The sequence below is a fragment of the Saccopteryx leptura genome, chromosome 7 (genome assembly GCF_036850995.1).
Source record: "Saccopteryx leptura isolate mSacLep1 chromosome 7, mSacLep1_pri_phased_curated, whole genome shotgun sequence".
NCBI classification, from domain to species: Eukaryota; Metazoa; Chordata; class Mammalia; order Chiroptera; family Emballonuridae; genus Saccopteryx; species Saccopteryx leptura.
In genome coordinates this window covers 117361846-117381808 of record NC_089509.1, presented here as the reverse complement: position 1 = coordinate 117381808, position 19963 = coordinate 117361846, and the positions used below count along the sequence as shown (strand labels likewise).

General features: G+C 59.1%; 1 protein-coding gene across 1 annotated transcript in view; it reads right to left on the bottom strand.

Moving 5' to 3' along the window:
- AGAP1 (ArfGAP with GTPase domain, ankyrin repeat and PH domain 1) overlaps positions 1–19963 on the bottom strand; it is a 322164-nt gene that overhangs the window by 58006 nt on the left and 244195 nt on the right. The window contains exon 14 of the mRNA XM_066346522.1: positions 11803–11964. Within this exon, the coding sequence (XP_066202619.1) occupies positions 11803–11964 (162 nt within the window). The remainder of the gene's footprint in view (positions 1–11802; positions 11965–19963) is intronic.

Sequence of the window (19963 nt, the reverse complement as noted above, 5' to 3'; positions counted from 1 at the left end):
CCACCAAGTGCCTCAAAGACCACCCTGCCTCCTGCTGTCACGCAGGAGTCCGACAAAGGCCCGGGCGGCCTCGGCCCTGACCAGGAGTCCCAACGACGCTCTAAAGAAGGAAATCATCCGTGTTTCACCTGAACACCCCCCCTTCCTTCCTCCTTTTCTATTAAGCAAAACCCGAAGAAAGGCCATCAATCCCAACTAAAGAGCGCGCATCCCGGGGCTGACGGGTGTGCGCGGCTCCCCGCACCCCGGCCGCCCGCCCGAACCCAGACGGCAGCCAGCCATCAATGTCCCTGACTATCCGAGGGGCGCGGGGGTCCATGCATAATTGACTGGAAGATGGGCTAAAACTGCGCCCAATCAGTGTGTGATCAAAACCGCGTGGCACATTCAGAGCCACTTGATTACACGGAGTCTCGTCCTTTCCCTCTCCTCATGAAATCTCTTCAAGGTCCAGAGTACTGTAATAAGATCATTACTGTCAAGCGCTACGAATCACGGGCAATGAGTCTAGGGATAGGAAGTCATACTTCACAAGCTCCCCTGGTCTCTCTCCTTTCTTTTTTTTTTTTTTGTATTTTACTGCGCGCAGAGCCAGCAAGGCGACGAGGCAGCCGATAATGATCACATCACGGTGTGACAAACTAGAAAGGCTCTTTCAAGAAAGAGCAGAGAGAAACCAGCTTAAGAGGAACGAAAACATTTTTCCCTTTGCTTTCCAACACCACCTCCCCCCCCCAACCCTCACCCCGCCTTAAAATAAAAATTAAACGTCAATTAAACCGTGCGCGCACGCGTGGCTTTCCCTGCGTGGGATGTCACGCCGCCGAGCTGAACCGTGGGAGAGGTTTCTGTATCGCGGCGAAGCCCACTACCCCACAGACAAATGGCCAGTTTTCTCCGCGTCCCACGTACAAAGGGGCCCTTGTTGCCACGTGTGTGCGCGAATCACAGCGCCTGCTGAAGTCTTCACGTGGACCTTCTTCTTTCATCGCTGATGGCGCGCTGGGCTCCCTACCTGGTGCCTGTTAGATGTCGGGGGTGAGAAAGGGCTAGAGGTGAGAGGCAGGAGGGCACGGGCCAAGATGACTACACAGAGTTGATCTCGCACCACGGCCGTGGCTGAGAACTCGTTATACGCCCCCACCCCCGGCGACAGGAGAGCGCACCGTGGCTGGAGCCGCACGCGTTTGATTAACACTCACACCAGCAGGGGGGACTCAGGTGAACGGTGGGGGGGCTCCATCCAGCGCTCCCCGCCTCCCGCCAGCATCAAAGTGCCTCACTGCCCCCCATACCCAACCCCCCAACAAAGGGGACTATAAAAACTGAAGACACACAGCATCTGAGTCAAATGTCCCCAAGTTCAAAAAAGTTTCAAGACGTCCCCTTGTAACAGACAGGAGCATGCCTACCCCTAAGCCAGCGTGTTCTAATTGTCCACCCAGGAGCTGAGGCAGAAGCTGTCTTTCACTGGGATGTACCAGAGTGCATGCATGCATGTGTGCGTGCATGTACACGCGTGCGCGCGCGCGCACACACACACACACACACACACACACACAAAGAGAAATACTGTGAGCACAGGAGCCATGCTGCACAACAGGGACCCTGAGGACAGAGGCTAAGATCAAAACTGGCAATGAGACGACTGTTGCCACATCCTCGGGGGTGGAGCTGGGGAACGGTGGGCATGTCCCCCACCCCACGCAGCCAGGGGCTGGGGCTGGGAGCCACAGCCTGCAGAGGAGCTTTCCCCGGAGGGCGTTACAGGTGCAGGCCAGACGTGCAGATGTCCACGTCCTAGGGGCCTGACCTCGCCACCCAATCTGCACTCACCTGCTGACCCTGAGCGGATGATGTCACCTGGCTAAACCTTCCCCATCTGTCAGAACGAAGATAACTCTCCCCGCCTGCCCACAGGGCGCAGCGGGGCAGGAGGGCGGAGCACACTGCGCAGTCGTGGCTCCTCCCTCCGTGCTCAGAGAGGCGGGGCAGGAGGGCGGAGCACACTGCGCCAGTCGTGGCCCCTCCCTCCGTGCTCAGAGAGGCGGGGCAGGAGGGCGGAGCACACTGCGCAGTCGTGGCTCCTCCCTCCGTGCTCAGAGAGGCGGGGCAGGAGGGCGGAGCACACTGCGCAGTCGTGGCTCCTCCCTCCGTGCTCAGAGAGGCGGGGCAGGAGGGCGGAGCACACTGCGCCAGTCGTGGCTCCTCCCTCCGTGCTCAGAGAGGCGGGGCAGGAGGGCGGAGAACACTGAGCCAGTCGTGGCTCCTCCCTCTGTGCTCAGAGAGGCGGGGCAGGAGGGCGGAGAACACTGCGCCAGTCGTGGCTCCTCCCTCCGTGCTCAGAGAGGCGGGGCAGGAGGGCGGAGCACACTGCGCAGTCGTGGCTCCTCCCTCTGTGCTCAGAGAGGCGGGGCAGGAGGGCGGAGCACACTGCACCAGTCGTGGCTCCTCCCACCGTGCTCAGAGAGGCGGGGCAGGAGGGCGGAGCACACTGCGCAGTCGTGGCTCCTCCCTCTGTGCTCAGAGAGGCGGGGCAGGAGGGCGGAGCACACTGCGCCAGTCGTGGCTCCTCCCTCCGTGCTCAGAGAGGAGGGGCAGGAGGGCGGAGCACACTGCGCCAGTCGTGGCCCCTCCCTCCGTGCTCAGAGAGGCGGGGCAGGAGGGCGGAGCACACTGCACCAGTCGTGGCTCCTCCCACCGTGCTCAGAGAGGCGGGGCAGGAGGGCGGAGCACACTGCACCAGTCGTGGCTCCTCCCACCGTGCTCAGAGAGGCGGGGCAGGAGGGCGGAGCACACTGCGCAGTCGTGGCTCCTCCCTCTGTGCTCAGAGAGGCGGGGCAGGAGGGCGGAGCACACTGCGCCAGTCGTGGCTCCTCCCTCCGTGCTCAGAGAGGCGGGGCAGGAGGGCGGAGCACACTGCGCAGTCGTGGCTCCTCCCTCCGTGCTCAGAGAGGCGGGGCAGGAGGGCGGAGCACACTGCACCAGTCGTGGCTCCTCCCTCCGTGCTCAGAGAGGCGTCCCTAGTCCCGTCCAGGACCCAGACCCCGGGGAAGGAGGAGGGGTGTCTGCAGAGGCAGAGCTGGTTTCTCCTTCCCCTCTTCCCTCGTGGGGCGGGCACCTCAAGTCCCACAGACGGGAACAGGAAGCTACGAGGCTTTCTGGGCTGAAGGTCTGTGTCCCCCCCACCCCCACTTCACCTGCTGAAGCCCTACCTCTAACGTGACGGTATTTGGAGACGGGGCCTTCCGGAGAGAACCAGATCAAGTCGTGAGGGCGGGGCCCCCAGGATGCAGTCAGTGGCCTCAGAAGCAGAGGAAAAGCTCCCCCCTGCCCCGAGCACGCACCGAGGAAAGGCTACGAAAGAATATGATGGGAAGGGGACCCGTGCAGGAAACTGAACGGGCCAGCACCTCGATTCTGGACTGCCAGCCCCCAGAGCTGGGAGAAGGAAACGTCTGCTGTCTGGCCTGCGAGAAACAAGACACGAGGTGTTCTGCACCGTCCATTTGCCGAGTGGCCTGTCCACAGAGAGACAAGTTCTGTGTTTAGTCACCACCTTCCCTTTTGTGTTTTGCACCCTTGGGACGAGGAACGACGCCTCCTCTCCGTGTGACGTGAAACCCGGCCAAGGGTCACCACTGCCAGGGCCGGAGCGGCGGGGGGAGGATGCAGCACGCGCGGCTGGGACACCCGAAAATAAAAGCCTCCCAGGCACCCTGGTTTCCTGAAGCCCCCGGACGCACGTCTGATGGGGAGGGCACAGACGGAGAGCGTGAGACCTGGACACGTCATCCCATGTTATTTTCTGAACACCGAGTTTCAGTTTGCTTCCTGCACTGACTGTGCTAACATGTAGGCGGCAGGGTCCAAGGTAGGCGGTGAGGTCCAAGTCGAGAGAGCGCACAGGCCATCCGGACCGCGAGGCACGCACGAGTCGAACAGGACTGGCCCTGCCTCTCCGGGCTACGGGACCGTGGGTCTGAGCGGACCCCATCCTCACACCTACCCCTCAAGTTCATCGCTGACTTCAGGGACGGCCAAAGAGCCCGACAGGACACCGCTAACATTTTGAGAACATCAGGAAAATGGCTCCGAGAGAAAATGTTGGCGTCCCCGAAAGCCAGCCGGCTCTGGGGTCTGCCAAGGGAGGCAGAATCCCACGCCCAGGCTGCCCAGAGGACAGTGCATCGTCCCGAGCTCTGGGCACGGGCACTGGGGGCGGTGAGCTGCTCATGCTGACCAAGCCCTCGGCAGGGAAAGCACCTCTAAGTTTAGGGAACAGGAAAGGCATCAAGGCCCACTGAAAATACCCATTTTTATTTATTTTAAGTGAGAGGGAGATAGTGAGGCAGACTACCACATGGGTCCCCACCAGGATCTACCTGGCACCCCCACCTGGGGCCTATGCTTGAGAATGGAGATATTTTTAGCACCTGAGGCTGATGCGCTTGGACCAACCAAGCTACCCTCAGTGCCTACCCATGCTTTAGCCAGTCAGGCCACTGGCAGAGGGTAAGAAGGGGGACGGGGATGGAGGGAGAAGATGACACTCTCTTCTCCTGTGTGCCCTGACCGGGAATAGAGCTCGGGATGTCCATATGCCGGGCCAATGCGCTACCCATTGAGCAAAACAGCCAGGGCCAAATATAATTATATATACTTTTAGAAAGGCACACTGAAAGTGGTTTGCCTTCTTCAAAGGTAAATCCACCCTCCTGTACTGCAGGGGACCCAGGAGGGTGAGTCTGTCCCGTTTCCTCAGCAGTCTCCCCAGGCAACCCCCAGAGTTCCAAGCTACCTTGTAACAAGACTCATCCCGTATCTAACTCTTCCTATTCCAGGTGCTGGGGGCGCCTTGGGCCCCCCCACAGGCTGTCTAGGTGGCCACGGCTCTGCTTCCTCCCCAGCGAGTCAACGGTGGGCACCCTGAGGGCAGGGGCCATTCCGGCACCTTTCCAAACAGCCCCGGGCAGAGCTCTCTCGCATGCCATCCGTGCTCACATGCACTTGCACGGGACTGGATCTAACTCTGTAGTTTGTGGGTACTTTAAAAAAAAAAAAAAAAAAAAAAGGTACCAAAAATCCTCTTCCTGTTGTCGACAGTTCACCGTGATGGGAGCCCTCTGTTCTGGCTCCCCCTGCTGCGACCACTCCTCTTTGTTTATTCCCGGCCTGCTGGCTCCCACAAAGGATCTGTGCACGCCGACGGCTGGTGTGTGTTTGCGCTGGACGGACTCGGCCCTGCGGGGTAGCTTTTGAGTCAATCGCGCCCCATCCACAGTGTCAACGTCTACAGTCAACCCAGCTCTCCTCGTTCTAGCCAGCCGGTGCTCCTGGGGGCCGGAGTCCCCACCGGAGAACTCTCTTTGGGAAAACGATCAGGTTGGTGGGCTACAGGCAGGTCCGTCAGCACACCTGGCGGCTCCGGTACCTTCTGGCTGGCCTCCTGGCTCCCGCACCGGGGTGCTCGTCTCTGCACATGCCAGGTTTATCGTCCGGGCAGAAGTTCTGATTCTTGGTTTTTCACATTCAGTGTAATTAAGCGCCAGGCTCAACTAGTCAGATGCATGACTAACCCATGGGTTTGATGACAAGGAAGTTCAATTAAGAAGTCCTTCCTGTTACCGAAATTTACTGCGGACTATGGAGCTTTTCAAGGAGTTGACGATGGAAACTTTCTCGTTCCCCCTCCTTTCACTCAAGGTAGCTGCCATGCTGGTACGTGTGCAAATATCAGGAGGAAATCCAAGAGGGCTGCATGGAAGAGATGCCTGCAGTATTTTCATAAATATCCCCCCTACACACACACACACACACACACACACACACACACTTCTAGATAATACAAATTTAAACAAAAAACCACGAGGGCATTCCCTTGGCCCTGACTTCTTGCTGGGCAAATGTGCGCCATTGTACATAAACGGTGCCCAAGGAGAGAGCAAAGCAGAGGACATCGTGGTAATATGACTTAAACAGCAAAAGAAGCAGAATGTCCTACCTTTATTGATGTGCAAACTCCTCACATAACCCAACAATGCCCCCAAAACCACACGATGGTCAACACAGCCCAGTGTCACAGCGTGACGGAGCCCCAGTGGGACAGGCGTGTTCCTTTCTCGTCAAAGCGCGACGACACGGACGAGAAAATTAAAACTGTACAATGCTTCCCATGTAATTCTTTCTCTCCAAAGTGCCTTCCAAAACATCAACTAATGAATAAAAATATATGAAGAATACCAACCTCGGTTTCCTAGTTACCTAAGTGGACATGACACTTGGGGTTTGCCACTAACTTGGTCCCCATCACTGGCATTTTAAATGGCCTCCAACAGATGACATTTAACAAAAACACCATGCTTTTTTGCAGCAATGCTTTTTTTTAAGTAAGCCAGCCAGTCTGTCCTAGACCTGCAGAACACAAAATGAAGTTCTATGACAGGTCAGCGCTCCCCAACTTTTATGATGCGACGCTGCTCTGTCCGGCTTCTGAACAACCCATATCTGTGCCTTTTCAGCACCCGGCCTGAGACTCCGGGGGCACTTTCCAGTGTGTGTCTTTTTTTTTCTTCTTTTAATTGATTTTTGTAAAAGAGGAAAAGGGAGGGGAGAAGGGGGAGAGAGAAAGAGAGAGAGAGAGAGAGAGAGAGAGGACCATTGTGGTTCCTGTATGTGCCCTGACCAGGGATCGAACTGGCAACCTGTGAGCTTCCAGACGATGATGCTCTAACCAACCTAGCTAGCTGGCCGGGGCAGGTGTGTGTCTCATCTCGAGGTTCCGCACACCTCAGGGTCGGAGAGGAGCCGAGACTTATTTCTGGTGTCTCCTACGGCGCCACCCACTCCATGCCTCCCCCACGCCGGCTGCTGCAGAGTTGATGAGGAAGGGTGACACGCGTCACCATGTCAGGCTCTCCTTCCAAACAACGAAGGGACATCCAGTCCGGGCTGACCTCGGCAACCTGGAGCGAATGAAATGTGTAAGCCGGCTCAGGCGGGGGCCGGCCCTCGGACTGCCTGCTTGGTGGGGGCGGCCGTGGTCGGCCAATCATTTCCCAGCCGTGACGGGGAGGGGCCCGGGCTGTGACTCTCCCTTCGTCTAGAAGATAGTATTTCGGTGCCCATCCAGGACCCGCCAGACCACGGCTCTATAGAGCGCCGGGATGGACGAGCAAGGCATCTGTTGATGACGAGGAAGATGAATCATTCCCTCCTGAGACCTTTGAACAAAGCCCTGAGAACCCCAAAAGGGGAAAAAGAGAAGAAAAGACAACAGGATTTCTGCCAGACCCTCGTGTGTGGTAAGACGGGGTACACCCAGACGGGCCGTTTGAAAAGAGGAAATCTGGGCTCCACAGCGCGGAGGCGTGAGGAGCCGTACAGAAGTCCCTGTCTTTGCCCGGAATCTGAGACATATCAAGGAAGCGGCGCCGTCCGGCCCGCTCCTCGCCGCCTCAAAGCCGCTCCGCGCCACCTCAAAGCCGAGCTCTCCGCCTGGTGGAAAGAGAGTTTGAGGCGGAGAATCAAGAGACCGTTCCGTCGCCTACCAGCAACCTGACCCCGGACAAGGAAGCCACTTAACCTCTCCCCACTTCGTCCGTTTCACTGGGGAAGCGGGGAAATTAGCACGATGCAAACGTGCATGCGTGTCAGGAGACTAACGAGAACTGCTCAGACTCGAGACGGCAGCCGGGCTGCCGGGGCCGCTGTTCCGTGTCGGGGGCCGTCCCCTCGCCCCGGGACCCCGGATGAGAAGACAGGAGAAAGCGCCAGCATTCAGAGAACGCCCAGAGACGGCATGTCGTTAAAGGTCTGCGGAACCCTGCCCCGCACCCCGCTGCCCGGGAGCTCTGCGGGCACACACACCTTCAGCTTGGTTCTGGCCAGGACTACGGGTCCCTGGTGCTCTCGTCCTTCTAGGACCGGATTCCACTGCAATGGCCCAGCCGGTGCTGTGCCCACAGCAAGGGGCCTGCCTCTGGGCACCCCTGGCTCTTACAAAGTTTTCCTTTCAGGATTGGAATCAAAGTCCGTCTCCTTGAGGCTCCTACCCATCGGTCCCAATAAAACCCACTGGGACCATCCAGGACAAGTTGGGGCTGCCCTTCCGTCCTCTGAACACAGCCAGCACGCCTCCTCTGTGCCCCACACCCCGTCCTTGGCCACAACTCTGCTCCCCACGTTGCTCACTTCAAAGGTTCCCTGTAGGACCCGAGCCCAGCCCGGCCGCTGTCCTTCCCAGGGTCCGCATGGACTTCCGACGGGCCACGCTCACCAGAGAGTATGGCGTCTCGGCCCAAACATGCATTTTCTTAAAGATGTTTCATAATTCTGAGCAAAAACAAACCCAACTTAAAATCAAGAACAGTCACTATTCCCAAAGGTTCTATTAAGCAGGAATAATCTAGAAATGGAGATACACGAGGATTTCCTGGGCTTGGTCACGCAGCGGGGCAGGCAGGAGACCCGAGGCAGGGCGAGAGTGTGTTTAGGGCGCCTCCCTGGGGCTTCTCTGTCCCTCTGGGTCACCACAGATCGGACATGTCCCGGGTTGAAGGCCACAGCTCTTGACTGGGGTCTTTCCAGACAGTTGTTTTTTTTTGGTCCTAATAGGTGCCCCTTCCATCCCCCGTTACACCCTTGGGGTTGTGACCACTGCTATGTAGCACGTCCCATAGCTCTGTAGACCGTCCTGTGGCTAAGTCCTCTGGGTGACCCAGCTTGAACGTTAAATTAAACCTAGTCATTTGTTCCAGTGGGGTCTGTCAAAAACCATGCCATTCAACTACTTGATGAAATCTTCTCTCACACGTTTGTATGTCTGCCATTGAGACTTTTCAGCACGGGGTCAGTCAACAGACAACACGGGTGGTAACAGCCCTCCCACAGGAAAGAGAAACAGCGAGGTTCTATTATAATTAAGACGGAACAGCATCCTCTGAAAGTGAAACACGCACAACTAACTAGTTTCAATCTCAAGAACAGCTTGCTGCTACTGACATGGTTTGCACCACGTCCTCTAAGGAGTCGGAAGTTGTTGAGACTATTAAAAACAGCACTGAATCTTACAGGGTCCCAACTGCAGGACGCAGGACGACTTCAGAGACAATAAAATGGAGGGGGGAGAAAAGCGCATCTTGGAAACAATGAAATATGACTTGTCTTAGAAAAAGGACTCATTTATAGTTTGGCAGGTGACTCTTCCTAGGGAAAAATCACACATGTTCTTTTAAGAGAATGTGTTGTCTTATCTCCTATTGGAAAGATGTGAGGAGTCACTGGTAAATAGACCCTTAGATAGAAAAGTGAGGCCGGTCCCTCCTCTCATCATTGGCGATAAACTTCTAAACACACACCACTCTGACTCATCCTCCATGCTGGAGACACTACTGTGATTTCTAATTTGGGAGTTTCTATGGTATTTGGTGTCTATTTATGGCACGGTTGTTTTTTGGGGGGAGGGGGTGTTGATAATCTGTCTGAACTTTGTCATCGGGTATTATCCGAAGCACAAGGTTCAATCCTAGTAACTCGGCGAGTGGGCTGGAAACACTGTGGGTGGATGTCCAACAAGCTCACGGTCACTTCTCAGACTTCCTTCAAACTCACTGGTTTGAACCAGCAGCAGGATTCAACGTGTGGTGTGGTTGCCGCTAACTCACGTGACGGCGGCATCTCACCGGCGTGGTTTTCGCCGTGCTGGCTGTGGGTGGGGGACCCGGGAAGTGCGAGGTGTGTATAATGTAGTCACAGGCGGAACTGGCGGCCCGTTTCTGCCGAGTGGTGCTTTCGGCTAGAGCCACTCGTTGGAAACACACAAGGAAGAAGTTAGATGCTCATGTGTGAAACGGGAGACCTGTCCCTCAAGCAACCTCACTCACCGCCCCTCCCTGGGTGTGTGGGGCACTGGTTCCCACTCTGCTGGGAGGCCAGGCTGTTTCCTGATCTCACCCCAGGCCTGAGTCCGGGTGGGGTGCGGCCATGCGCCTGGCTGGCGCCCTCTGCTGGACAGTGCTCTGAAGGAGCCTCTTCAACGCAGCCAAGTACTCTTCCACAGGGAAGCGCAGAGGCCCCTGGTGGGTGCTTTGATCCCCAGTCACTGCTCCTCTCTGCTGACACAGCAGAATCGTCCTCATTGATTGTAACGGGGGAAGTTAGATTCTGTTGGCTAAACCTGGCGGCAGGAAGCCCACAGGAGGCAACGTGGTAAGAAACAGGAGCCGAGTAGAGTTCTTGGACGCTTCCCCGCTCAGCCACCGTGAGGGCCCCAAACCTCGGTCTTCCCTGCCTACGACGTGAGACCGCGCCCAACTCCCAGAACCACGGCGAACGCCGCACATTCAGCGTGTACAGCAGAAACTCTGTTCTTTCCTTGCCAATGTGCGCTCTGTGGGCTCACGGGCTCACCTCTGCACACAGGAAGGGGACAGACCACTTTGTCACACGGCCACAGCTCATGGGCAACTTAGTGGTGAACAGTCAGGTAGACAGAGTGTGGTAGAAACAGGAAGAGATAGCAGCTAATTTCTTTTTTTTTCCCCTGAAGTGAGAGGAGGGGAGATAAAGAGACAGACTCCACATGAGCCCTGACTGGGATCCACCGGGTACCCCCATCAGGGGCCGATGCTCTGCCCATCTGGGGCCATGCTTATTTTTAATAGCTCTGGAGCTATTTTTAGCACCTGAGGTGGAGGCTCCATGGAGCCATCCTCAGTGCCTGGGGCTGATGAGCTTGCCAGTTGAGCTATGGCTGTGGGAAGGGGGGAGGGAGGGAGAGAGAGAGAGAGAGAGAGAGAGAGAAAGAGAGAGAGAAAGGGGAGGGTGGGGAGAGGTGGAGAAGCAGATGGTAGTCTCTCCTGTGTGCCCTGAACAGGAATCGAACCTGGGACATCCACATGCCAGGCTGACATTCTACCGCTGAGCCAGCCAGCCAAGGCCAAGACCAGCTAATTTCTGAAGGCAGCTCTGGGTATGTGGAGCCCTTGTTGCAAACAGACCCTTTTTACCATTGTTGGCCCCACAAATAGTAATTCACGTCACCCAGCAACGTTTGGAAGTTTTCATTTCCCTCTGAAGTATGTCTTTGCCTGGCTTACGAAAACTGCATGAATTCCACCTCTCTGAATGTGGTGTGTGTGCACCTGAATGTGTACGTGTGCGTGTGCGTGTCTGTATAAGCGGGGGGGGGGGGGGGGGGGGCTGCCAATCCAGCAGAAGGAGTCACTTTAAGAAGGTCACATGTGGCATCACGGAGAATGAAAACTGAGGACTGGAGAAGTCAAAGCAGACCCCGCTCAAGCCGTGGCCCCGGGGGTATTCATGGAGCTGACCCCGCACAAGCTGTGGCCCCGGGGTATTCATGGAGCTGGACCCTGATGGGGGGCTGCTGGGTGAGAATTAAGTCCCAGTTTGAGAGAAGATCCCTAAGTCAGGAGAGGCGAGTTTCCATCAGGGTCAGGGAACACACGGACCCTCGGAGGGAAGTGGAGACTGTTGGCCCCGGGGGCTACGAGAACCAGAGAATCGAGCAGGCACATGACGGGGACACCAGCTTTGTCACCTGCCAAGTGACGGCTGCCGGAAGGTCCCATAACGCATTGGATGGGATAATCCAGAGCATCGGTCGGTGACGGTGACGAGAAGGTCCGGAGGGCCCTCTCGTGCCGTCTCGCGCACAGCAAGCACCACGTGACTGCGCACCTGTTTCTCAGGGCGTGTGATGTCACAGGTTTGAAGACACCGGTAGGTGGGCTTCCCGAGTCACGCCCCCCCCCCCACGACGTCCCCGGGAGACCTTACCTTCCGCGGTGCCCGACAGCCCGTCGGCTTTGAAGTTGCTGGTGCTTTTCTTCCTCCTGTGCTTCTTTCTGTTGGCGTGAGGGGAGGGGGGCGGGTCGAGCTTGGGGCTGGTGGTGCTGGAGATGCTGGGGCTGGAGCACACGGAGTCGCCCAGCCCCGCGTCTGCGCCGGACCGGAAAAGGCAAAACAGAGGCAGCATTAGCACCCCTAGTGGGCTCCAGCTGCGAATACCACAACACCGCACCCTCCGCGACCAGGGCCAGCCCTGCGGGCAAGACGCTGCTGGGGCGTTCTATGTGTTACACAGTGTGCCATCGGCGAGGCGGCCCAGAGTGGCCCCTGTATGATTTCCATGTTACATGAGATATTACCCACGTTCCCCCATGTATAAGACGCACCCTTTCCCGAAAAATTTGGCGTCTAAAAACTGGGTGCGTCCTATACAGTGGCTGTGGCATTTCAAATGCCATCGAAGGAACTGAGGATGAGGCAATCGATGAAAACAGTGATTTGTCATCAGACACAGATGAGGACAAGCTAACGGATGGGAGTTTTGACAGTGATGAGGAGTTGTATACATTTTATGATGAATAAAACTTGAGTTCAATAACTTTACATAATACATTTTTTTCTTCTTCAAATTTCAAGCCCCCAGCCTGATCTGTGGTGGCGCAATGGATAAAGTATCAACCTGGAACGCTGAGGTCGCCGGTTTGAAACCCTGGGCTTGCCTGGTCAAGGCACATATGGGAGTTGATGCTTCCTGCTCCTCCCCCTTCTCTCTCTCTCTTCCCCCTCCACTTCTCTTAAAAATAAAAAAATTTGATCCCCAAATTAAGGGGTGTCTTATACATGGGAGCGTCTTATGCACGGGGAAATACGGTGTATCTATAACATAACACAAGATTCCCGGACCTCAGGAAGTCCACGTCTAAAAGATCCTGAAGGTAGTCAATAGGTACTTCCAACAGACTTCCAGTTATAAGATCACTAAGCTATGCTAAACGACAGAGTAATCCAGTTAGTGCACACGAAACATCCTTACGTCTGTGGTATAAGATACTGTTAACGCTTTATTGTATATTTGAAAGTTGGCAAGAGATCGGATATTAAAAGCTCTCATCACAAGAAGAAACTCATTGTAACTATGGTGATGGATGTTGAGTAGGCTCCCGCGCCCTTGGTCTGGTCCCTACCCCCCAGGTCTCGATGGGTGCCCAGTCCAGGGGGTCTCCTCCTTCCTTCCAGCTTTCCCCCCCTTTAAGCCACCCTGGTCTTTCATATTACTAACCTTCTAAAAGTAGTGATTCCTACATGTATTTTTAAAACTCTAGACCCCAGGAACTATCAGGAAAGCTGTAGGAATCTCAGGAAGAAAAGGCTAGCCTAAATTATTATTTGCATGCAATCCCAGAGGATTCAGAAGCTGACTGATGTTGCTAAGGCATCGAGAGACCCCCACATCGTTCACCGTCCGCAAGCGACCCTGTGACATGTGATTTAATTCATAAATCTTGTAATGAATATTTTTGATTTCTTTCTAATATTTTCTGCCCAAAGTCTTCACTCTCTGACCCCATCCTGTCTGACAAGTGTTAAAGACCCCCCCAACCCCATGATGGGGGTTGTGACCGCCATGGGAAAACTGTTCCCAGTGACTGTCCCAGCTGTCACTGAGTTGGACTCTGGTCATGGAGGCGGGTGAGAGGGACAGGCCGAGACAGCTGCCCTCTACGCATCCACTCAGTCCAACGCACCGTGATCCCTCCCAGCGAGGAGTCTTAACCCTGATGTCACGCCACTTTGCATCTCTGAGCTCCTACGGATCCTAAAGTTGGGGCTTCCTGTGGGTCACCCGGATGGAGCTGGCACGCCCGTTTCCCGGGACAGTGACAGGGGCTCCCCCCCCATCGTGAGCTGGACCATGCTGAGCACAGGGCAGTGAGAGGGGCTCCCCCCCCCCATCGTGAGCTGGACCGTGCTGAGCACAGGGCAGTGACAGGGGCTCCCCCCCCATCGTGAGCTGGACCGTGCTGAGCACAGGGCAGTGACAGGGGCTCCCCCCCCATCGTGAGCTGGACCGTGCTGAGCACAGGGCAGTGACAGGGGCTCCCCCCCCATCGTGAGCTGGACCGTGCTGAGCACAGGGCAGTGACAGGGGCTCCTCCCCCATCACCCCCATCGTGAGCTGGACCATGCTGAGCACAGGGCAGTGACAGGGGCTCCCCCCCCCATCGTGAGCTGGACCGTGCTGAGCACAGGGCAGTGACAGGGTTCCCCCCCCATCGTGAGCTGGGCCGTGCTGAGCACAGGGCAGTGACAGGGTTCCCCCCCCATCGTGAGCTGGACCGTGCTGAGCACAGGGCAGTGACAGGGGCTCCCCCCCCATCGTGAGCTGGGCCGTGCTGAGCACAGGGCAGTGACAGGGTTCCCCCCCCATCGTGAGCTGGACCGTGCTGAGCACAGGGCAGTGACAGGGGCTCCCCCCCCCATCATCCTCATCATGAGCTGGACCGTGCTGAGCACAGGGCAGTGACAGGGGCTCCCCCCCCCATCATCCTCATCGTGAGCTGGACTGTGCTGAGCACAGGGCAGTGACAGGGGTTCCCCCCCCATCGTGAGCTGGACCGTGCTGAGCACAGGGCAGTGACAGGGCTCCCCCCCCATCGTGAGCTGGGCCGTGCTGAGCACAGGGCAGTGACAGGGCTCCCCCCCCATCGTGAGCTGGACCGTGCTGAGCACAGGGCAGTGACAGGGGCTCCCCCCCCCCCATCGTGAGCTGGACCATGCTGAGCACAGGGCAGTGACAGGGGCTCCCCCCCCCATCGTGAGCTGGACCATGCTGAGCACAGGGCAGTGACAGGGGCTCCCCCACCCCCCCATTGTGAGCTGGACCGTGCTGAGCACAGGGCAGTGACAGGGCTCCCCCCCCCATCATCCCCATTGTGAGCTGGACCGTGCTGAGCACAGGGCAGTGACAGGGCTCCCCCCCCATCGTGAGCTGGACCGTGCTGAGCACAGGGCAGTGACAGGGCTCCCCCCCCATCGTGAGCTGGACCGTGCTGAGCACAGGGCAGTGACAGGGCTCCCCCCCCATCGTGAGCTGGACCGTGCTGAGCACAGGACAGTGACAGGGCTCCCCCCCCATCATCCCCATCGTGAGCTGGACCGTGCTGAGCACAGGGCAGTGACAGGGCTCCCCCCCCATCATCCCCATCGTGAGCTGGACCGTGCTGAGCACAGGGCAGTGACAGGGCTCCCCCCCCATCACCCCCATCGTGAGCTGGACCGTGCTGAGCACAGGGCAGTGACAGGGGCTCCCCCCCCCATCGTGAGCTGGACCGTGCTGAGCACAGGGCAGTGACAGGGGCTCCCCCCCCAGCACCCCCATCGTGAGCTGGGCCGTGCTGAGCACAGGGCAGTGACAGGGGCTCCCCCCCCATCCTGAGCTGGACCGTGCTGAGCACAGGGCAGTGACAGGGCTCCCCCCCCATCGTGAGCTGGACCGTGCTGAGCACAGGGCAGTGACAGGGCTCCCCCCCCATCATCCCCATCGTGAGCTGGGCCGTGCTGAGCACAGGGCAGTGACAGGGGCTCCCCCCCCATCCTGAGCTGGACCGTGCTGAGCACAGGGCAGTGACGGGGGCTCCCTCACCCCATCGTGAGCTGGACCGTGCTGAGCACAGGGCAGTGACAGGGGTTCCCCCCCCATCGTGAGCTGGACCGTGCTGAGCACAGGGCAGTGACAGGGCTCCCCCCCCATCGTGAGCTGGGCCATGCTGAGCACAGGGCAGTGACAGGGCTCCCCCCCCCCATCGTGAGCTGGGCCGTGCTGAGCACAGGGCAGTGAGAGGGGCTCCCCCCCCATCGTGAGCTGGACCGTGCTGAGCACAGGGCAGTGACGGGGGCTCCCTCACCCCATCGTGAGCTGGACCGTGCTGAGCACAGGGCAGTGACAGGGGTTCCCCCCCCATCGTGAGCTGGACCGTGCTGAGCACAGGGCAGTGACAGGGGCTCTCACCCCATCGTGAGCTGGACCGTGCTGAGCACACGGCAGCAGCGCCATTGTTACGCACACGGTCCCCGGGTCCCTTACGTGACCCAACAGTCCCTTATACAGGTGTGTATGTGTCCATGTCCCCTTCTGAGGTACTTGGAGCGCACACAGCAACACCGGTGTCCTAGGTGGAGGGTGCACGCTGTATTTCTGGAGCTCCAGGCTTCCCTACGACTCTTTCCGTCCCCCCGCGCGCTGCCAGCACACGGTCCGGAACGCTGGGGCTTGGAGCCATCAGGTCGCTGCCTAGGGTAAGGCCCAGGCCCCACACTGGGGCCTCCCTTACAGCTGCCTGAGCGGCTCCTGCCCGTTCCGAGCACGCCACTCTGCATATCCGCCCGAGTCAAGGGCACAGATACTGAACGAGGCGGGGCCTCGGATCTTGGGAAGAAACGTCTCCGGCTGGAAGCCTGGGAGAGCCATGACGGAACAGAAACAGACCCAGAGACCCCACACTGCCTCTGCCCCCAGCTCCTCCACCCTGAACTTGCCCAGGAGAAGCCTGGCCCCAACCCCGACAGCTCCTGAGCCGAGGGCTAGGCGGGCACCCACCTTGCGCACATCTCGACAGTGACCCAGTTCAGAAGAAGCCTGGCCCCAACCCCGACAGCTCCTGAGCCGAGGGCTAGGCGGGCACCCACCTTGCGCACATCTCGACAGTGACCCAGTTCAGAGGCCCCCCTGGGACTGACTGAACCACACCGGGGTCCGGCTCGGAATCCACCTGTCTGGACCCGAAAATGACGGGTATCTGTGTGTTCTGGGGGCATCTCCCTCCCTCCCAGCTGCAGACAGCCTCCCAAAGGGATTGACAGGGACCTGGCAAATCTCGTTGCCAAACCTTCTGAGTGTCTTGAAATATCTGCAATTCAGGGAGAAATTCCTGACTCAGTTGACACGAGTGGCTAAGCGGCCACCCGGAGAAGGACATACTTGGGAGTCGGGACGCCCCCGCCCTTTCGGGACGGACAGAGGGAGCTCCGTGCGTGATTGTGGAGTTAAGCCCCACGGGGCGCTGGCCTGTGTTCTCGAGCGGCGCGCACACAGGTGGACGGCACTGTGCTTTGGTGTAGAATAGAGAGGAGGCAACCCTGTGGTCTGAAACTGACCGTGAGCATGCCCAGTGTCCAACCACGGCTGTGTATGCTCCCAGCAGTCTGGGACCCGATGTCGGCAAACAGCTAAGACCGGGAACGAGTCTCTTGACGCTGCCCAACAATCTCCCTTCAGGATGCCATGCCCGCCGCCAGGCCTCCCGAGCACACGACGCTCCGCGAGCCGGTGCCGTCCAGGCTCCGGGGACAAGAACGTCTGTCGAGTCTCCTGCTCGAGGACCCTCGGGAAGGGCTCGTGTTCTAGGCACGCTGCCCGAGCGGAGGGTGGAGGCGGGCGGTCGGTGAGCGTGTTGACGGCACGGATGTGAACGGATGTGACAGAGTGCCACCTGCGGGCAGAGGGGTCACGCGAGGGGCCGTGTGCACGCCCACCCTCACTGGGTCCAGCCAGGCTGGCCACCCTACGGCCTCCTTTGAAGGGGGGGGATGGGGACCATTGCAGGACCACCAGGACCCAGGGGGAGGGCTCACAGGGAGACAGAGGCCCCGCTGAGTTGGCAGGGGGCCCAGGGGCGGGGCTGGGGGCAGCGAGGAGCAGAACAGTGGAAGTTGCCCCGCCACTGCGGGGAAGGAGGTGAGCTGTACGGTGACCCAGAGTTGTCACAGAGTAACGTGACCCACAACGCTGGGGCCAGAGAGCGGCCTCTGTCAGCTCTGTCACCCCTCAGACAAGCAGGAACGTGGACAGAGTAACGGATGTCCACCCAGCACCCTGCGACTTGCGATGTGATTCCCAGCGGCTGTCCTGTTTGTGGCTCGTGGGGCGGCGGCACCCCAGGGCCAGCACCAAGGAAGCCCCCTGAGCAACGACAAGCCAGCAGCGACTTTGCAGGGCCCCTCGCTCCCCACCGTCCCCCCCATCCCAGCCAGCGCCCCACTCTGTGGCCTGGCCCCTGGACACGGGGTTCCCAGCGTGTGGCTGGAGGAAGGACAGCGAGCAGCGTGGGGGCCACTTGGAACTGGGCGGCTGTGGTGGGCGGGCTGAGGGGGGGCAGCCAGGGGTGACCGGCTGGGCGGCTGGGCGAGGACAGGCCACTGCTGCCCATCCCCTCCGTCCCCGGAGGACGCTCCGCGTGCTGGGCCCAGGAGTGCTGGCTGCGGCCCAGAGCACCAATGACAGCCACGGCCCCGGGAAGGGGACACGGAGGACAGTATGTCAGAGGCCTAGGAGGGAGGGGCGCGGCCTGGGTCAGCGAGGCTGGGGCCAGAGGCAGGAGGCCGGTGGGGGCAGAGACTGCGGCCTGGGGGCTCACGTGGAGAAGGCCACGGGTTCCAGCCCATGGGGCCTGAGTCCAGTGCCCAGATATTAATGCCCCCTGGCCCCGCGGTCTTGACAACTCGCTTCCGAGAGATGTTGTTGAATGTTCTTCACTTTAAAACGCGAGTGCTCCAAATGCGCAAGGCTTCCACGCCGTGCCTGCCTGTGCTGGACAACGCCCCTGCCTGACGAGGTGTCCCTCGCGGTGAGGGAGGCCCCTGACGCTGCAAATGAGCTCCAGCCGCAGCCTCCTGAAGGCCTGCAAACAGCGCGTTTCATTGTGTATGAATTACAGGGCCCTGCGACGGGCAGCGGCCACTGTTGGCCGGCTGCGTTGACCACGGAGAGGGGAGAGGGGAGAGGGGAAAGGGGAGAGGGGAGAGGGGGGAGGGGAGAGGGGAGAGGGGGAGAGGGAGAGGGGGAGAGGGAGAGGGGAGAGAGGAGAGAGGGAGAGGGAGAGGGGAGAGAGGGAGAGGGAGAGGGGAGAGAGGGAGAGGGAGAGGGGAGAGGGGAGAGGGGAGAGGGGGGAGGGGGAGGGGAGAGGGGAGAGGAGAGAGGGGGGAGAGGGGAGAGGGGGAGGGGAGAGGGGGGAGGGGGAGGGGAGAGGGGAGAGGGGGAGAGGAGAGGGGAAAGGGGAGGGGGGAGGGGAGAGGGGGGAGGGGGAGGGGAGAGGGGGAGGGGAGGGGAGAGGGGAGAGGGGGAGGGGAGAGGGGAGAGGGGAGAGGGGGAGAGGCAAAGAGGAGAAAGGCAGGTGGAATTAAACAGAACAAGCAGGTCCCTGCTCCAGGCCCAGGGCAGCCCTGACGGGTGGGCGGCGGCCGGGTGGGGTGGGGTGGGGTGGGGGTGGCGCTGGGGGACAGGCTGAACGGGCCGCTCCACCGCCATCCCCGCGTGCGCTGAGCGTCAGCCATTAGTTCTTCCCAATCGGGCATCAATGTGCAACGCACACCCCAAAAAATATATAATCCGAGCAATAACCATAACAATCTGCAGTCTCTCCGAGCTTCGGTACGTGAAGTATGGGGCCGGCGGCCGCCGCGGTCCTCACTCGGGGAGCTGACAAGCATGACTGGAAGGATAAAATAACACTCCTTCCGCATAAATATCAGGCAGGCCGCCCGAGACTGATGGGCCCGGGATGGATTCTCGGCTATCATTCGGGCAGACAGGCCCAAGGACACTCATAACTTATTTTACAATCATTTAGTTTCAGCTCAAGTGGAAAACGTGACAACTCATCTCTGCTGACAAGATGTCATATCGAACCTTACAATTAACTCTCCTCTGATTATCTGCCCAGCCGATCATTAGCTGGGCCGTTTCTGATGGACTGTTGCAGGGAGCTCGCCTCGGCGATCGCCGTCACCGCCAGGTGTGTGGATTGCTTTTTGATGTCCCAGCTGAACTCCAGCAGACCGGGCTCCGTGTGTGCGGGCGGGGGGGGGGGGGCGGGCATGTGGGGCCCCGGCTCCTGCTGCCCCCGCGTCTGGAGAGCGGTCCGCGGAGGGAGGGAGGTGTCCTTCTGCACTGTCCCTGCAACCAGGGCTGTGGCCATGGCCACGGGCCCTCCGGACGCACGCCCCAGTCCCCGCCAAGGTCAGAGGTCAGGCCCTTTCCCCAGAGTTGGAGGCTGTAGGTCAGGGAGCCCTGGGCCGCCCGGAGAGGCACCAGCCACACCACTCCTCCGTGGTGGGCCTGACATGGAGAAGGGACAATTTGCAGCAGGGAGGA